Source organism: Dendrobium catenatum, unplaced genomic scaffold (genome assembly GCF_001605985.2).
Source record: "Dendrobium catenatum unplaced genomic scaffold, ASM160598v2 fragScaff_scaffold_1557, whole genome shotgun sequence".
In the NCBI taxonomy this organism is placed as follows: Eukaryota; Viridiplantae; Streptophyta; class Magnoliopsida; order Asparagales; family Orchidaceae; genus Dendrobium; species Dendrobium catenatum.
In genome coordinates this window covers 8,689,870-8,707,704 of record NW_021320019.1, presented here as the reverse complement: position 1 = coordinate 8,707,704, position 17,835 = coordinate 8,689,870, and the positions used below count along the sequence as shown (strand labels likewise).

At 33.2% G+C, this 17,835-nt stretch overlaps 2 protein-coding genes and 1 non-coding gene across 5 annotated transcripts in view; 1 reads left to right on the top strand and 2 right to left on the bottom strand.

Moving 5' to 3' along the window:
- Positions 1 to 2,078: 2,078 nt before the first annotated feature.
- Positions 2,079 to 10,668, bottom strand: LOC110113545. The gene is made up of 4 exons (XM_020846180.2): positions 10,476 to 10,668; positions 10,298 to 10,345; positions 3,854 to 4,020; positions 2,079 to 2,356 (listed from the first exon to the last, which is right to left on the bottom strand). Exons 1-4 carry the CDS (start codon positions 10,546 to 10,548, stop codon positions 2,339 to 2,341), a joined length of 306 nt encoding a protein of 101 aa, XP_020701839.1. The 5' UTR covers positions 10,549 to 10,668; the 3' UTR covers positions 2,079 to 2,338.
- A 2,057-nt stretch (positions 10,669 to 12,725) lies between these two features.
- Positions 12,726 to 17,835, bottom strand: part of LOC110113579 — a 33,985-nt gene continuing 28,875 nt past the window's right edge. For 2 of the 3 annotated variants that reach the window (XM_020846218.2, XM_028700628.1), the window contains 2 exons: positions 16,748 to 16,826; positions 12,726 to 13,434 (listed from right to left, as the gene is read on the bottom strand). In XM_020846218.2, the coding sequence (XP_020701877.1) occupies positions 13,000 to 13,434; positions 16,748 to 16,826 (514 nt within the window). In that variant the 3' untranslated portion in view covers positions 12,726 to 12,999. The remainder of the gene's footprint in view (positions 13,435 to 16,747; positions 16,827 to 17,835) is intronic. The other variant, XM_028700629.1, reaches the window with a different exon arrangement.
- TRNAD-GUC lies at positions 13,773 to 13,846 on the top strand. The gene has a single exon. It is a non-coding gene; the product is annotated as a tRNA-Asp (tRNA).

The following is a 17,835-nucleotide window of genomic DNA, read 5'->3' as shown; positions in this document are numbered from 1 at the left end:
TTGAATGCACTAGCTCCTACACATTTTATACATGTTTTTATATTGTTTATTTCATTCAAATTAATATATATACATAACAATTTGGTGAAATTTCAACAAGCCTTTATCAAAATACTTAGAATAATAATATCTATCATATATCAAAAAAGGAATCGTTTAAATTAGGAGAAAATATATTATTTCAAGTTTAGGAGGGAGAAAAATCATAATCACTAAAACAAATGTAGGATAAAGATTACTTACCATGGTTAGATTACTCTTCATAACTAGACTAATGAAAAATGCCAGCGTGAGTCTCACTTTCTCTCTCTTTTCTCCCCTATCCTCACCCAACTATGCATATGATATGTGGGTAGGGAATGGTGGTGGTGAGTTCTAAATAAAAGGATTTAGATATTTTTCTATAAAAAATAGCTTGATAATGCAAGCACCGCGATGCTCCAAATCTCATCGCTACAGCGCTCGCCCATGTTATTATAGAATATAAAAGACAATGTCGCAACACCAAATCCAAATGCCATTGTGTTCTCAATAGCCAGACCTCAAAGTACATAGAGGGCAGCGCCATAGAGCTCGACAACATAGATCAGCAATGCTCCCACCTTGATTTTTATGCATGCAAAAAAATTCATCTCAATCATTTACAAGACTTTAATGCGACTTTAATCATGTGAAAACTAGGGTTATTACATTAAAAAAAAAAATCATATATAAGGCATTGTTCATCTTGAAAAACTTCAACAGCTTAAAAGCCTAGAATCATGACCACTAATTGAATGGCCTAGACTTCATAAAATGATTCACATTTTATGAGTATAAATTGTCTTGTAAACTTTATTGGTCACCAGCTTCAATTAAAAATCTTAAATGGAGCATTGTTCATCTTGAATAACATTGATAACTTAAAATGCATAGAAATGTAAAACATGCCCATGAATTATGGCATTTAATCCTAGGAAAATGATTCACATATTTAGTATATATGACTAATGTCATATTTTCTATTATTTATTGAAAGCTTTAGAATGCCCAAAATCATGCAAATGGTCCTATTGTTGATTCTTCCAACATTATTGACTCTCCATGCAATGAGTTTAGGGTTCTAATTAAATAAATAAACAAATAATATTTAAATTTCAAATTATTTAAAAAATATTATGGATAAATTCTCTTTATTTTTTAATCGCATTTATATTATTATATCATTTAAGCAACATTTAAATAATTTTAATATTCATCACAAACACTTAATTGTTGATCCCCATCTACTTGTAAAGTCATGAGTCAAATATCGTGTTGTATAGATCGACTCCATTGTGTCATATTAAGAATCCAATTCTCATTTCAATATAATAAAAAAAAAGTCATCTCTCATACTTCTAACCACAATTCTAATTCATAATAAACTTCTATCTCAAATCAAGATCAATAAACAACCATTTGACGAATGCTAAGCTTAAATTAAGGTTTCATTTGAGATAATTTTGTTATTGTTTTTAAAACAATTTTCTAAGTAAAAAAATCTTCAAAAAAAAAAAAAAGTGAAAAAAAGGGTATCGAATGAAGCCTCGAGGCAGTTTTTTGTTTCCTTCTAAATTAATTTTCTAATATAAAAATATCATAAACTACAAATTTTTATAATAAAAAATTGCTTTTGAAAGCACAAAAATAAAAAAATAAAAAAAGCTCCCCCAAACAAATCCTAAATCAAACTACCACAAAATCAGATCAAAATAAATGTATGATTGGATCAATTTGACTAAACGAACTAACCATACCTTATCTGAATTGAGATTAGATCAAACAAAACTTCAAGCAAATTTGGCTCAACTCGTAGATCAAATGACAAGAACCTAGCGAGGCCATCCATCGGCATTAGGCCCACACTTGCTTTGCCCCACTAAAGAGACGAGGCCATAATAGAGGGGATTCGAATCCGGGATGCGGGGTTCCCAATCATGCTCGCCCACCAACCACCCTAAACCTCGATGGTTACATTGTCATTCAAATGCTACATAATTGTTTGAGTATAAGAAATTGAATGCATATCGACAGCTTTATGACTTCGTTAAAGAGACTTAAATAAAATGCATCACCCTAACCGAGTATTTGCAGAAAGATTTACTAAAAATCAGTTAAATGTTAGTGATTACAGCTGAATTCAAAAAGATAAAGGAACCTTTTGGCTGATTGAAAGAATTCTTGGTTCTTAAACATTCCAAGGTGAATGAATCTTCATAAAAATTCTCAATAAGGAGCTAAAATCTCTATTATTTCCTGTAAAGTCTTCATGGAAGGGTAAGACAGCGTTCAGATCCACAAGAAACGGGAGAGCAAATCAGAAACAACCACCCAGCTGCAAAAAAAATAGTGGAGTTTATGTTAGAGGAGGAATCTGCATTAAGCAAAGAGGAATTTAAGTAAATGGAATTAATTAATGCAAATTTTGAATACATTTCATTTCAGTTTTAATTTGCATCAAAAGAACTATGAATGAATTAATGTTCATTTCAGCAGTACTTGAATTCACTGTTATAGTGCCATATAAGGCAAGAAAGTTTACGGTTGAACCGAGCGGTTTGATCTGGTTTTAAAAACCATGCTTAAAACTAACCCTCTTGGCCTCTTTGGCTATCGAAAAATTCATCATCAACTACCGTCACTTCAGTAGATAAGATTAGTCAAATCATGCACATTTCTTGGTTGATGGCTCGAATGGCACAGAAAGATTATTTTGTGCGGATACCGGACGGGAGAACCGTTCGGTACCGCTTGGTACTGAACACGGTACACTTTTGGGGTGACCTGACGCATTTTTATTGGCCTCTGAACGATGTCCATACTCTGCAAATAATAATTTGTCCCACACCCCAACTGGTGATGGCGGGACATGACATGATTAAATACTTTCCAGTTCAGTGTAATCATCATAGACTAAATACTTTCCAGTTCAGTGTAATCATCATAGACGCTTCAAGATCATCCCCAAAATCCAAGATCTAGCCACAGAAATTACCATTAAACAAAATTCTAAAGTTATTCCCTGCCCAACCTTCTTAAAAATCTATTCTCAGCCACAGCTATCACCATGCAAAGAAAAATGATTTTTTCCTGCCAAAACCATATCCAACCACAAAAAAACGAACTTTTTCTGTCATTCTCCTCTGAACATGCAGCCTCTTTTCCTTGGTGAATAATGCAGAAAGTTCTGAAAGCTTCACCAACAATGAAGAAACCAGGAAATTGTTAGACCGGTCCACCCAATCCGATGGGACCGGCTTACGCGAATAGAGGCGGACATTTCCACCTCCTGTACATGTCAAACGCCCTCCTACGTCCCTCAAAAATCTTTCTTAAAAAAGTTTGTTTTCTTAGGATTATGGCATCTTGAATTTGTCTGAAATTTGAGATCTCTTAGTTTCTTTGGGCTCTAGCACCGTCTAGAAATTTGGGAGAGATAGATCCTCCTCTCGAATAGAGGATCAATTGTATCTTGGTATTTTCCGTTTCCCTTTCATCAAATAATACAAATTATCTACTGTTTCGTGATTTTGTGTGGATCTTTGTGGAGAATTCTCCCCGTTTTCTGAAGATTGATAGGTAATACTTGAGATCTACAAGTGTTCTCTATCAGAAATCTAGCCAAAACGAGAACAATGGACACAAAAACCAACTGCTACCATGATCTACCTGCTCTTAGTAACAAATGATCTTTCTTCAGGTTACAGTAGCACTAAGCTTTGACAATTAAACAAAACTTTCTTGATATCCAAACAATAAAATATCAAATAAAAAATAATTCTTTAATAATGCTGAACAATTATATCATACAAAATCATACAGCGTTGCATACCGAAATAGCTTCAATCTCTTCTTTTGAGACTGGTGTACGCTTTGGTAAAAGTGAAGCCTTTCCTCCTATAGCAGCATTGGTAGGCGGAGCTGGCACATCTGAACGAAATCTGTAGCCTCGAGTCCCACCACCATCTGATGCAGGTGTTGGTTGAGCTGGAGGAGAACCTGTCCATCAAACACCATTTAGGCTAACGAACGATGGATAACTCAACAAGTCAGACTGCAAGTTGAAGATAACAAGTTCTGAAAGAAAATCTAAGAACTCTCTCAGGATAAATGAGAGATATTAGTTAAATACAGAACCAAAAAAGACAAGCCGAAATAGAGAAAGACTTCTAAATTTCATCATAACCGAGGCAGATATGAAACTTGTTCAAACTTTAAGTGAGGGAAACAACATTAAAAGAAATTCTCATCATGTAAAAAAAATCTATAGCTAGAATGCCCGGTCTAAAAGAAGCATTATTGGACGGAAGAAGACTAGTAGTCCATGACAGCTTCTCCTAGATGCAAAAAGTCAAGGTAGAGGCCAGCACCAAGACCTGTAATCTACATGAAAGGAGGCTAGACCAAGCGCTTGTCTCTTCTTTTAAACTATTTAGCAAAACAGTTAAAACCAAATTAGCTATCGAGCATTTTTTTCCTTGTTATTATTCTGTTAGGCTTCTTGATCTACATCAAGAGGGGAAGAAGAGAGACTAGAGAGAGAAATCATAAATATTTTCATTCCATCCTTTTCTTACAATAAGTAGTGTATTTATAATACTTGGATAGACCAAGTTTACAATAAAGAACTGGTCTACCTGTCCAAACTTAAAAGTAAAACTAGACTAGTGCTTTATTATATATGTGAACCCATTTGTCATTTATGCTTGTGGAATATATTTGCGTCTTATTCTTTGGTAGGCTTCATAGATGTTAGTTGTACCTCCATGTTTGTTGCCCATGCTTCACATCTAATTTTTGGATCCAATCTCATATGCTAACACTCCCACCGTCATAGAAAACAACCTTGTCCTCAAGGTTGAGAGAAGAAAAAACCAAAGAGGGGGAGAAATTCAAGGTGACTGTCAAAAATAGTTTGATGAACATTTTTTTAGAATGTATTTTAACTTGTGAGAGGTAGAACAAAGATGAAGTTTGAAAAAAAAAAAAAACTCTCATAAAAAATTTATGTAATATTGGAATAGGAAACTGATCTTTAATGGTGAGTATATTGAGGGATCTAGAATTGATGCAAAAATGCCAAATATCATCTAGCTTAGGAAGAAATAATATTCGAATAGAAAAAGAGCTAGGATTATGAATAACATTCCTATAAAAATTTGGAGAATGATAAGGACAAATGTTATCAGGTTAATATAAGGATGGAAGATGAATATGATAGGCAATGGTCGGAAAAGGTGGCGGTTGTGGAGAAGGGATTTGTTCAGAGGAATCAAGTATGTCTGTGGAAGAGAAAGGATCATGATGAAGTGGAGAAAATAAGTGGTCAATGCACAAACTATTAAGTTTAGAATCAATAGAATGCATAAAAGTATGGGGATATTAAGTGATGAGCCAATGGAGGCAATTTGCACATTCACTTGTTGTAGAGATTTGTGTATTTCGGAGAAATGTAATTCTTGATTGGTTTGCATTGACCGGACAGATTCAACCAAATCAGCATTTTTCATGGTGAGAGTTCTTTGATGGCTCATAAAAGATGTGATGCGTGATAGCAAGAATAGGGACCTGATGTAGTATCGAAAAAAACCTGAAAAATACAACGTTGGATGGCTGCAGTTGGCCCAAAGGGTCTGTTTATGATGGCGGAGGGACTGCTGGAATTGTTTTTTGGTGATGGCGTGAATGTCAGAAGGTGCTGTTTACTTAGGTGCAAGATGTCAAGCTGCTATTCTTGCAATTCTTCCCGGTACTGTATGGAAAATTTTTCAAAACAGCAGGTATTTATATCAGGAGGACGAGAATGGCAGATCTTGAAAATCTGTTGGTAAGTGTTATTGCGCAGATTCTTGAAAACTGCACTGTTCTGAAGGCAAAATGCTGTGTTGAATGCAGCTTTTCTTCAAAACTGCAAGCAGTTTTTCTGAGAGCTCTTCTGAAGCAGAGCAGCGGCTGTGGCTGATGGTTACTGCTGTTTGCAGATGATGGCTGCGTTAGTTGCAGATCAAGAAAGGAAAACAGCTGATGTTTTGTTGTTGTTGGCAAGTGGCCGTTGGTGCTTAAAATGGAGAAAGGCTGGACAGTAGGAACACCTTTGGTTGGATAGGGATGCAAGAGAATAATTTGTTATGCTTCTTGATCTACATCAAAAAGGGGATCGAGTAGGTGTAGAATCCTTAAGGAAGAAGAGGGGGATGGAGAGAGACTAGAGATAGAGAAACCATAAATATTTTCATTCCATCTTTTTTTTTTTACTTCTTATGAAATCAATTCATATATTTTCATTCCATCCTTTTCTTACAATCAGTGATGTATTTATAATACTTGGATAGATCAAGTTTATAATATATAACCACTCTACCTAACCAAAGTTAAACGAAAGACTAAGCTAGTGCTTTGTTATATATGTGGACACATTTGTCATTTATGTTTGCGGACGCGTTTGTGTCTTCTACTTTGATAGGCTTCATAGTTGTTGGTTGTCCCATCATGTTTGTTGCCCATGCTTCGCATTTGATTTTTGGATCCAATCCCATATGCTGATGTCTAACATTTTCCTTTGGCGATTCCAATCCTGTTTCTATTATGGATAAAATTATTGGAAAGCACCAAAGGAAGATCAAAATTATTGGAAAGGAAAATAACAAATATGGAGACATTGCTTGAACCAACGAAAGGAGTGTGGAAAGAAAAATGTGTTAGTTTGATGTGTGATGGTTGGACTGATCCTCAAAGAATATCACTCATCAATTTTATTATTGTTACAGAGAATTATCCAATGTTCATCAAAGGTGTAAATTGTGAAAGTGAATACAATGATAAATATTTCATTTTCAATTTGATTAAAGAAGTGATAGTGATGATTGGATCATTAAATGTTATGCAGGTTATCACTGATAATGCACCAATATGTAGAGTTATAAGATTGCTAGTAGAGCAAATATATCATCATATCTTCTGGACTTCATATATTGTGTATACTTTAAATCTTGCTTTAAAAAATATTTGTGCAGTCAAAAATATAGAGACTAATAAAATCGTTTATATTGAATCTCATTGGATAATAGTGGTTGCAGATGATGTTATTCTAATCAAGAATTTCATTATGAACCACTCAATAAAACTTTCAATCTTTAATGATTTCTCACATTTGAGAATTTTAGGTGTTGTAGAAACCATTTTGCCTCTGTAATAATCATGTTGAGAAAGTTCAAACAAATAAAAAATGTTATTCAATCTATGATGATTAGTGAGAAGTGGTCTTGCTATTGAGAAAATGACAATGGAAAGGAAAGATACATTAAAAAAAATGTCTTAGAAGAATTGTGGTGGGATAATATAGATTATATTTTATCTTTTAGTAATCCAATTTATGATATGTTGAGAGAGGTTGACATAGATAAATCATGCATATATTTGATTTATGAGATGTGAGACTCTAAAATAAATCATGCATACATTTGATTTATGAGATGTGGGACTCTATGTTAGCAAAAATGAAAGAAATTATATAAAGATATACAAGAAAGACAAATGATGAAAACTCAAACTTTTGGAGTGTTGTCTATACTATTGTTGAGGATACGTGGAGAAAAGAAACACACCTCTTCATTGTTTGACTCATTCATTAAACCTAAGTTAAATTTAAATATATCTTCAAAATTAGTTTTTAATTTGTTGGCTGATGAATTAATAATTTTACATTCTTTGTTTTTTTTTAAGATATTCAAGTAAAGAATAGTTTCAAGAAGACCCTCAACATATTTCGCCACAAATAGATTTAAAAGTTTCAAATATGAGAAAGATATGTTTGAAACAATAATTCTCAAATGAGGAGAGAAAAAAGATTAATATAGAACTTGCAAAGTTCTTTAGATATTTAAAGGATTTTGGTGATAAAAAATCTTTGGTAGATAGATGGATGTGAATCCAAAGATGTGGTGGTTAATTCATGAAACTTCAGCATCATTTTTTCAAACAATAACAATAAAACTTCTTGGTCAAGTTTCATCATCCTCTTGTTGTGAGAGATTGGAGCCATACTCATTTATTTAATTAATGAAAAAGAATAAAATTACTCCACAAGGGGCTAAAAATTTAGTTTATATGCATATAAATCTTCGTCTTCTATCAAGGAAGGCCCCATTTTACATGAAAGGTAATAACAATATGAGAAATGTTGTTGGAGATGGGTTTGAGTCCCTTGATGATATGAGAATATTGGATATTGTAAAACTTTCTCTTGATGAACTAGAGTTGGAAGTAATGATATTCAATAATGATGATATTCAAGACAAAGATAAACCTCTAAAGCTAATGCTATCATTCCCTCTACTGAGCAGTTGAAACTTGTACTAAATGATTTTTTTATTATATTTTTGTGGTTGTATTAGATATTTTGTCCTCCCCTTTGTCTACATCAGAGTACATCAAGGATCAGCCTTAAGCCCGTATCTTTTTTCTTTAGTCATGGTTGTTCTTACTAGACATTTGGAAGAGATGTACCCTGTTGTATGCTTTTTTTATGATGATATTCTTCTTGTTGATAAAACTAATGAGGGAGTTGATGGTAAACTTTAATTATGGAGGTCAACCTTAGAGTCTAAATATTTTTGTTTGAGTATATCTAAAATTGAATAAATGGAGTATAATTTTTGTAGTAATAGATCTAGTGGGGGTTTTGTGACTTTGAGCAATCAAGTCATTACTAAATGTGCTCGTTTTATATATCTTGGATCTATTGTCAGCGTGATGGTGAAATAGATGGGAATATTATTAGTAGAATTCAAGTTGGATGGTTGAGGTTGAGGAATGCTTCAGGTTTGTTGTGTGATTGAAAAATATCACTCAAACTTAAGGAAATTTTTTATAAAATGTTGGTGATACTTGCAGAGCTTTATGGCGCAGAATGTTGGCCATTAAAAGAGAAGCATAATATTAAGTTAAGTGTTGCTGAGATGATGATGCTCAGGTGGATGAGCGTATTTACTCTTAGAGACAGAATACAAATAGAGCATATTCGTGAAAAGGGTTGAGTAGCTCTAGTGACAGATAAGGTTAGAGAGAGTCGCCTTAGATGGTTTGGTCATGTAAAATGGCGGCCTTCCGATGACTCTATTAGGAGAGTATATGTATTAGATTTGGCCTATGTTAAAAAAGGTAGAGGTAGACCTAAAAAGATTTGGTTAGAAATATTAGAAATGACATTTCTTTATTAAATTTAAATGAGAATTTTACTCTTAACATGACACAATGGAGAAAAAAGGATTCATGTAACCAACCCCACGTAGTGGGATAAAGGCTTGATGTTGTTGTTGTTGTATTAGATATTTTGTCCTAAACATTTTATATTATAAGCTAAATAATTTATAATGATATTGATTTATTATTGTTTGTCATTTCTAATATGATGCTACCTTAATTTCTATATATTATATTAAAAAAATTATTATGCCATGTCCGCACCATTGCCCCCACACTCGTGCCCTATATTTAAAAAAATTCCATGTCCTGTGTCCATGTCGTGTCTGTGTCGCCGTGTCCGTGTCCCTGCATCATAAAAAAAGACTGATATTTGCTGAATTTAGTAGTTGTAACCTACAAATTATGATTTTTAAACATTTTCATTGTGTAGTTCATCCTAACCCTATACCCTTAACAGTTCTTCATCATATTGTATAATGAAAACCTACCTGATGCATGAGACTAAATATAGTACATGTATCCCAACTTATTGAAATTTAGTTCTTTAATCCCACACGGAGATGTTACTATGTTCATTAAGTTTTTAAATTTTGCTTTATTTGGAATTCAAAGGCAGACTATTTAAAAGAAAATAAACTTTTCTTCAAACAACTAGAAGCGTCATGCCTTAACGTAAAATGATAGATTAGCTAAAGCTCAGAACATTATGTACACATAGACAATTCTATTTCAACTAGCTTAGCACTTTCCAATTGAAGGTGACAGGTTACCTTCTACAGCCTTAAATCTATGCATGCATTCCTTGGAGCTTCTGCAAAAAGTTTCAACCAAAGACTAGAACATGAAAAGTAATTATTGAATCTCCCGAATATCAAGTATGCAAGTTCCCGGAGAGGAAAAAAAAAACAAAGCTTTCAGCTACTGTAAATTGGTTACCTTCAAAAAGAACTAATAAAAACTAAGATAAGATGAGTAGGGTCCAAATACACCACAGATAAATTAGAGATAACCCAGGCATCTAATAAAAATAGAAAACAACTAATTCCACAAACAATAACGCGTTAAAACTGACCGAATTTGAACAAATCCTTCAGGTCAGACTGTGAGGATGCTCCGGATCCTAAAGGCCGAAAGCAAAAAAAGCAAAAAAGAACTCATTAGATAATGAGAAGAAAAAAAATAAACCAGACAAGATAGCAGATTAACAAGATGCAGCAACAGGCGAAATTTCACGGCGAGAAAACGGGTACCTGATGCGGGCTTGGGATGCCTTTGAGGGAATTTGATACGAGGAATCCGCTTCATCGCCTGCGTAACCCCCATCGCCTCGTCTCGCTCGTTCTTCCGATCGGTCGCTCGCTTTCCTACGCTTTTTCTTCCGCCCCGATATCGCCGAGTACACGAGGCGAGGGAAAATTATTAGGTCGGGAGACCGGACGAAGAGAACGTTGTACTTCAATAAAATATTTAATGATGTAAATAATTTATTTTTTACTTTATATATTTAATTTATTAGTAAAATTTTAAGTCGTATAATCCAAGCGTAGGTAAATTACAAGAAAAATGTAGATAAAATACAATCAAAGCGGAATAAAAAAACACATCAAAAGAACTGTCAAAATACAACTAAAGTATAAGTAAAGCACACATGTAAAGAATAATCAAAGCACAGTAAAAAATATAATATAAACTAATCAAAGTGCAATTAAAGTGTAGATAAAGCACAAATATAACGCACAAAAAATCGCAACCAAAGTGCACTCCACGTGTCAAATTTTAAATGGATGTCTAGACGTATCTCAAGGTCCGATCTCCGCAGCTAATAATTTTCCAAAGATGAGGGCGAAAAATCACCTCAAAGAAACCCCGTCGTTGCTTGGATAAATTATTACATACAATCACCATAGGAGACCAATCAACATGCTCCACATCATCCGACTAACAGCAATATATAACCAAATTAATCAATAATAATATAATATCTCTAAAATATGTTAACCATCTATCAATTAAAAACAAATCTGCTAAATTAAATTAAACTAATTTGCTTAAGAAAAATAGTTAGCTAAGTTTTGGTCTAGCCTTTAATCAAATTGTTAAATTTGATCCAGTTTAAAATACTAGTTGATCTGGACTCAAACAGAACAGATACGCAAAAAAAAAAACAGAAACGATATGCATATCTGATTATGGGGCTGTTTTATTTATTTTGCATGCAACTCAGCAATCCATCCACAAATATCCGAATATTTATATAAAATACTCTCATGCATGAATTGAAAAAATAATAGCCTAATTAATATTTTTTAGACAGTATCGTCTATGCAAGTTGTATTACTTACATAAAAAATAAGATAATATAAGACTTATATTAAATATTATCGAATGCTTTAAGATCTATTTGAATTTTGCAGTAACTGTCATTAAATTTTTTAAAGAAAAAAAAAAAAAACTCATGACTTTAAGAACATTAAGAGAGCATGCATGCGGTTTTAATAACAAATTATTATAATTTAAAAATATGATGAGCTTAAAAATTACGTCATAACTGATTTCTATCATTAAATAAATATACATAGATACAACAACAATAACAACAACATCAAGCCTTTATTCCACTACGTGGGGTCGGCTACAAAGGATTCATATCATTATTGTTCGACAAATTTTACGCTGAAAGTCGACTACCTAACGCAACCCTCCACTTTTCTCATCCAGGACTTGGGACCTTGCAACGGCAGTGTTAAATAAATATACATAGATATCATAAGAAAATTTAAGTAATTGAAAAAAAAAAATCATTTAAACGTAATGACACAAGTATAATTCTATTATTTCATAAAATAAATTTAAAATTTTAATTGCACTTACAATATATTTAAAAAAAATTATTAAAAATATTAGTAAATAAAATTTTAAATATTCATTTGACTTATTTAATAAAACTTGAGTTACAAGGCGTAGAACTCACCTTCAATTTAACATTTTTCACATTAAAATTGTAAAACCAAGCAACTATGAGCAAAATGATACCACAAGTGCCTATACAACTAGGGGCTGATCCCCCTTAGCATAGGAGTGCAATTGCCTTCAAATTGTGCAGAAGTGTTATTATTAGAGAACGATGAATCAAATACAATAAGAAACAATAAAAAGATTTCATCATTTTATTTACTAATTTGAATTCAAAAAATATTCTTATAATCAAAATTTGTGAGTACAACGATCATCATTTTATTTACTAATTTGAATCAGCATGCTGCCCCTTGACCCCCGATATATCTGAGAAGCGTACAAAGATCAAGGATATGAACAACTATGAAGTTTCCTTTTTTATTTAGAAGCCTTAGTTACTATCATTAGCTAAAAGATATCTTTAGCATCTTTTTTGTTTTTGTCTCTATTTTTTTTTTATCGCTATTGACCCATTTTTTCAGTAGTGAGAGGTCGAGCCAAATTCAAATCAACACCAACAATTACATATAAATTTGTCCACCCCCTGTATAGAACAGAAATCCCATAGGCATAACCTTGCTTCGTTACAGGATCAATTGATAGATCTGGGCTAAAATAAAACACAAAACTTGCTTCTGAATGAACACAATAAGGTAACTGAAAACAACTATCTATACATTTGGAATTACCAATGGTTTTAAGAACAGAATCAGAGAATGCTGCACTACCAAAAATCAAATAACCAAAAAAAAAAAAAGAAAACTATAAAAAAAAAAAAAAAAAAACCTATAAATCCAATCGCAAAAAAACACAATGAGATCAGCTACCTGTAACGTTCACAGCGCTAATATCCTCAGGCGGCGGCTTTATATACTTGCCGAGAGATTTCTGGCGGATACGGCCTCTCATTCTGCGGAGCTTATCTCTGCTCTGCTGCCGCCGTCTCTCCCGCAGCTGGTGGCGAATGTTGCGCTCCCTCTCGTAGATTCCATGCCAGAAAACCTCGCCGGTTGACGGCCACAGCCACCGGCGGTCAGGATGGTCGGAATCCCACTCTTCAGCTAAGTCCTCGTCCATGCTCTTGAGGGTGGCGAATGAGAACCATTTGATCCACATTTTACCTCGTCGGCTCTTCAGGTGGTGCTGTTCCTGCATGGCTCCAGTTTCTGGATTCACATACACGATCCGACGTGCACTGTGGTATGCCCACACGTTAACGAGCAGCTCGAGAACTCGAGAATAGCAGTGCCTATCCTGTATACAACATGCTCCAGTGAATGTCATTATTTTATAGTCTAAGATTAGAGTTCAATAGGGAATTTAAATAAAAATTGCATATAGATTGGTCGGCAGACGCTAGCGCTATGTTGTTCACTTTTTTCAACTGAAGTCACGCTACGCGCCCAACTTGAAACTAACTGGTAGCTAATAGAGCAGAGCACGGAGACCCTAGTCTAAGCGAGTAGAACCGTTTGTTTATGTTGTCGTACTACTCAAATCAAAGAAAAAAATATCAAAAATGACATTTTGTTGTACAGTTAGTTTTTGCTCCGAACCGGTAGGTTACTTTTTGAATTTACAGTAGTGACGAAGGGGAAATAGATCAGTGGGTTAGAGTGTTGGTCTGTCATACCAGAAGTCGCGGGTTCAAACCCCGTTTTCCCCGCTCAATCTAAAGAAAACATTTTTATTTTGATTTTGATTTACAGGTCTTCTAATCTAATTTTCTTTGTGAAGAAAGCCAATAAGCATTAATATTAAGGCTTCATTAAGGATACTTTTTAACTTACTGAACTGGTAGCTAGAGCAGAGCGCGGAGACCCTAGTCTAAGCGAGTAGAACCGTTTGTTTATGTTGTCGTACTACTCAAATCAAAGAAAAAAATATCAAAAATGACATTTTGTTGTACAGTTAGTTTTTGCTCCGAACCGGTAGGTTACTTTTTGAATTTACAGTAGTGACGAAGGGGGAAAAAGATCAGTGGGTTAGAGTGTTGGTCTGTCATGCCAGAAGTCGCGGGTTCAAACCCCGTTTTCCCCGCTCGATCTAAAGAGAACTTTTTTATTTTTATTTTGGTTTACAGGTCTTCTAATCTAATTTTCTTTGTGAAGAAAGCCAATAAGCATTAATATTAAGGCTTCATTAAGGATACTTTTTAACTTACTGATTACTAAAACTATTTTTTAATAAAAAAGAATTTTATAAACAGAAAAAATAACGGTAAAAAACGGTCTCAAATAAAACCTAAAACTAATCAGAAGAGAAAGGAACAATTTGAAAGTTGAAAGACTATGTTTGGGTGTGCGCTGGTCATGCAAGTGTAAAGACTTCTAATACCTATTACAATAAGCAACTTCATCAAAATTTTCATTCAAAGATTACAGTGAACTTATGACTTGTAATGTGATCAAGTTTTTCATAACTTGAGATTTCATTTGGAATAGGACTTCAGTTCATCAACTAAACGGAAGAAGATTGTCACTCAACGCACTATTGAACCCATTCAGCTAATGCAATCAAAATATGCCCAATAAGACGTTGAAATTTTTGGGAAGATTAATAACAAGAAATATTCCTTTAGTTACCTTTGCAGAAGACTATAATGAATAACATAACACAAATTAAAATAAAAGATATCGAAACATACGTTATGGTGATCTATTATCTCAACACAGCCTTTCCACCTTCAGGGTGTGAATATTTGGTCAATTCACAAACAAAGAAGGGTAACGGCTAGGGTGAGGACTGGTTTTAAATTAAGTGAAAGATGTATTGAATGATAATTTAAATATTATCAAAATAAATAAAAAAATTTACAAAAAACAATATGTAAAAGATTTATCAATAAACTTTGTCACATGAAAATGCAGGGTTCGTACCACAAAAAAAAACAATCATTTAACAAATTTAACCAAATATTAATCACACGTGCAAAACCAAACCCTAAAACATTTGGATGAAAAAAAACTATGATAGAAATTACTAATTTGATGATCCACGTAAGCCGGAACAAAATGATATGCAACCTAAATTATAAAAGTTAAGCAAATAATATGAAGAAAGTAATGAAAATAGCAAAGTATTGATATGCAACCTAAGGTGTACTAATAAGAACAAATATGCTAATCCAACCATTTAAAGATGAGATGGTAAGGAAAATTCAAAGCATATAAACCATACAAATATGTTATGACTATGAACGGACAACCTATTTAAAGAAACGAAACTCAAATGACTTGTATATCAACTTGTAATTAGTTGTACTTTTTTAATCCAACCAGATAGATGGAGTTTTAAATTTTAAATTTCTTTTAATGCACAACTCATTTACAAATTCTCTTAGAAATTGGCATAACTTAAAAACATTTTTATAAGGTTTTGCTATGGAATTGATACATCTAGAAACAAAGAACTAAGACAAATCCATATGATATTGAACATTCATCATAGGAATAATATTAGTAGATAAAATCTTAAGAATTACTTCAAAAATTTGCTCATTGATGCATCAACTATAGGAGAGATGATTTGTTAACTCATCAAATACAATATACATGATTCATTCAACTTCATGTTTAAAAGTAGATTCAATTTCAAAAGCTCCAATTCAAAATCAAGATTAGATCAAGAGTGAAGGAACTCAAGGTGAACACTTCTTCATGTTACAAAGATCAAAACAACATTATCGCAGAAACAACAATAATCAATTCAAGATCTAACACCGAAGAAATATTATAATCTATTATTGTAAGCAGTTGCAAAGATCAAAACAACATTATCGCAAAAGTAGCCAAACAACTCAAAAGGCACACGTGAATCACAAGACTATTTACCAGTCAACGGCTACCTCAAAAAGAAATATAGGATCGCACGTGAACACAAGGTATTAGCTGCAATTTATCTGATGAAGAGTAAACAACCACAATCAGTGCTTGGACAAAAGATCTCATGTCACATGCTCCAGTCCAGCAATAGCAGCAGAAGGAAACAACAATAACACATGCTAAAACGCAAATAGTGGCAACTTCACCCACAATACCAGCCCACTTAAAATGTTAATAGAAGGCATTGCGAAGAAATTCTGCCTCAACCATGTTATTTGTTCTATGCATAATAAGCTATCTCTGAATCAAAAAGTCATTTCATAAAACAATAATAAGAAAGGTAATGTTACCGAACTAACAAATAAAAAGAACAAACGCTACTAATATTAAATAATGTATCATTTGCAAATATAGTATTTCAAATATTCACCCATGAAATAAGGATGAAATTATAAAAAAAAATCAAAATAATGGCAGAATTGTCATTTTAAAAACAATTAAGAAAACCAAGTAAAATATTGCAGCCTATTAAAGTAACCTAGGCTTCGTTCACTTTCTTCTTTCTACCTACTTTAATGGTAGAAACACAGCCAATGAAAAAACATGAGCTGATTGAGTGAAAAAAATTAGACATCTTTTTTTCAACTGGCGATTCTGTTTATGAAGGGACATATATAAGGATGACTGTCGAGGTGCATGGAATGAAATCAAGCAGAGAAACTAAATTACCAAGACAAGTGTACCTTAGCTAAGCTCAAGTAACAATAGCCACTTCGATGGTGCTCGTCAAACATCAATGCATCCAGGACATCAACAAACATTCTGCAATGCAAGCGGTCAAAGTTATAGAAATAAGACAGTCAATATGACTAAAAATTTTCATAACTTAACCAGAAAGAAATTGAAGCGTATTGTTCATCTCAATGAAAAATATTCAATGTTCAATAAAAAGATCGTGACTGGTTAAAATCAGAGTGAATTGAAAAGAAATATAACAAAGGATCAATCAATATCTTGAGATAAAGAAAATTAACTAAAATTGTCTGCCATTTTTTTCATCCAGTATTAGTTTTGAAAAACAACTTGGTCTATTTCAGTCAGAATATAGGGGAAAATTGATTTACCAATCCAAGTTCTTTTTGTACTTCAAATTTATTGCAAAACGTAAAAACCAAAAGAGAGATGAAGTGAGGATTATAGACTCATTAGCCCAAACTCTCATATTTGAGGCAGTAGAAGTTCAAGATGCATACATATGTCATAATATACACGTCTAGTTTCTATTGAGAGTAATAGTTTCTACACTCAATATGAACAAGCAACACTCAGAGATCATTATCCCAAGTATTGCGAACAATTATGCAAATATATTAATGTTCAAAAAAATAAAACGACCGAAATGATACCAAATAGATCCTTCTACATCTTCATATGAACATACCAAGAAAGTCAACAAATGGATGGGGTTAAGATCATTACATTAACCTGTTCACTCCGAATTAACTCCTGAATAAATTAAAACTTCGACCAGTTGATTTATACCAGTAGCTAGAAATCCGGGAGAATATTAAAGGTAGAGAATAAAGATAAAGCAAAATGAATGACAATGAACCAATGGACGACCGCAACATTGGGTAAGAGGACAAATCTCCTTTGTATTCTTGATCGAGTGTTACACTTGGAGCAGTTAAGTTCACGCAAATTTGCTTGGCCTTATTAATTTTATTAAATGTTTTAAATAAAATAATTATCATTATCCAAAGGGTAGAATGGACTTACGCCCATACAATTATATTTTCGGTCTTACAGGCAGCTCAAAAATGGAAATGAG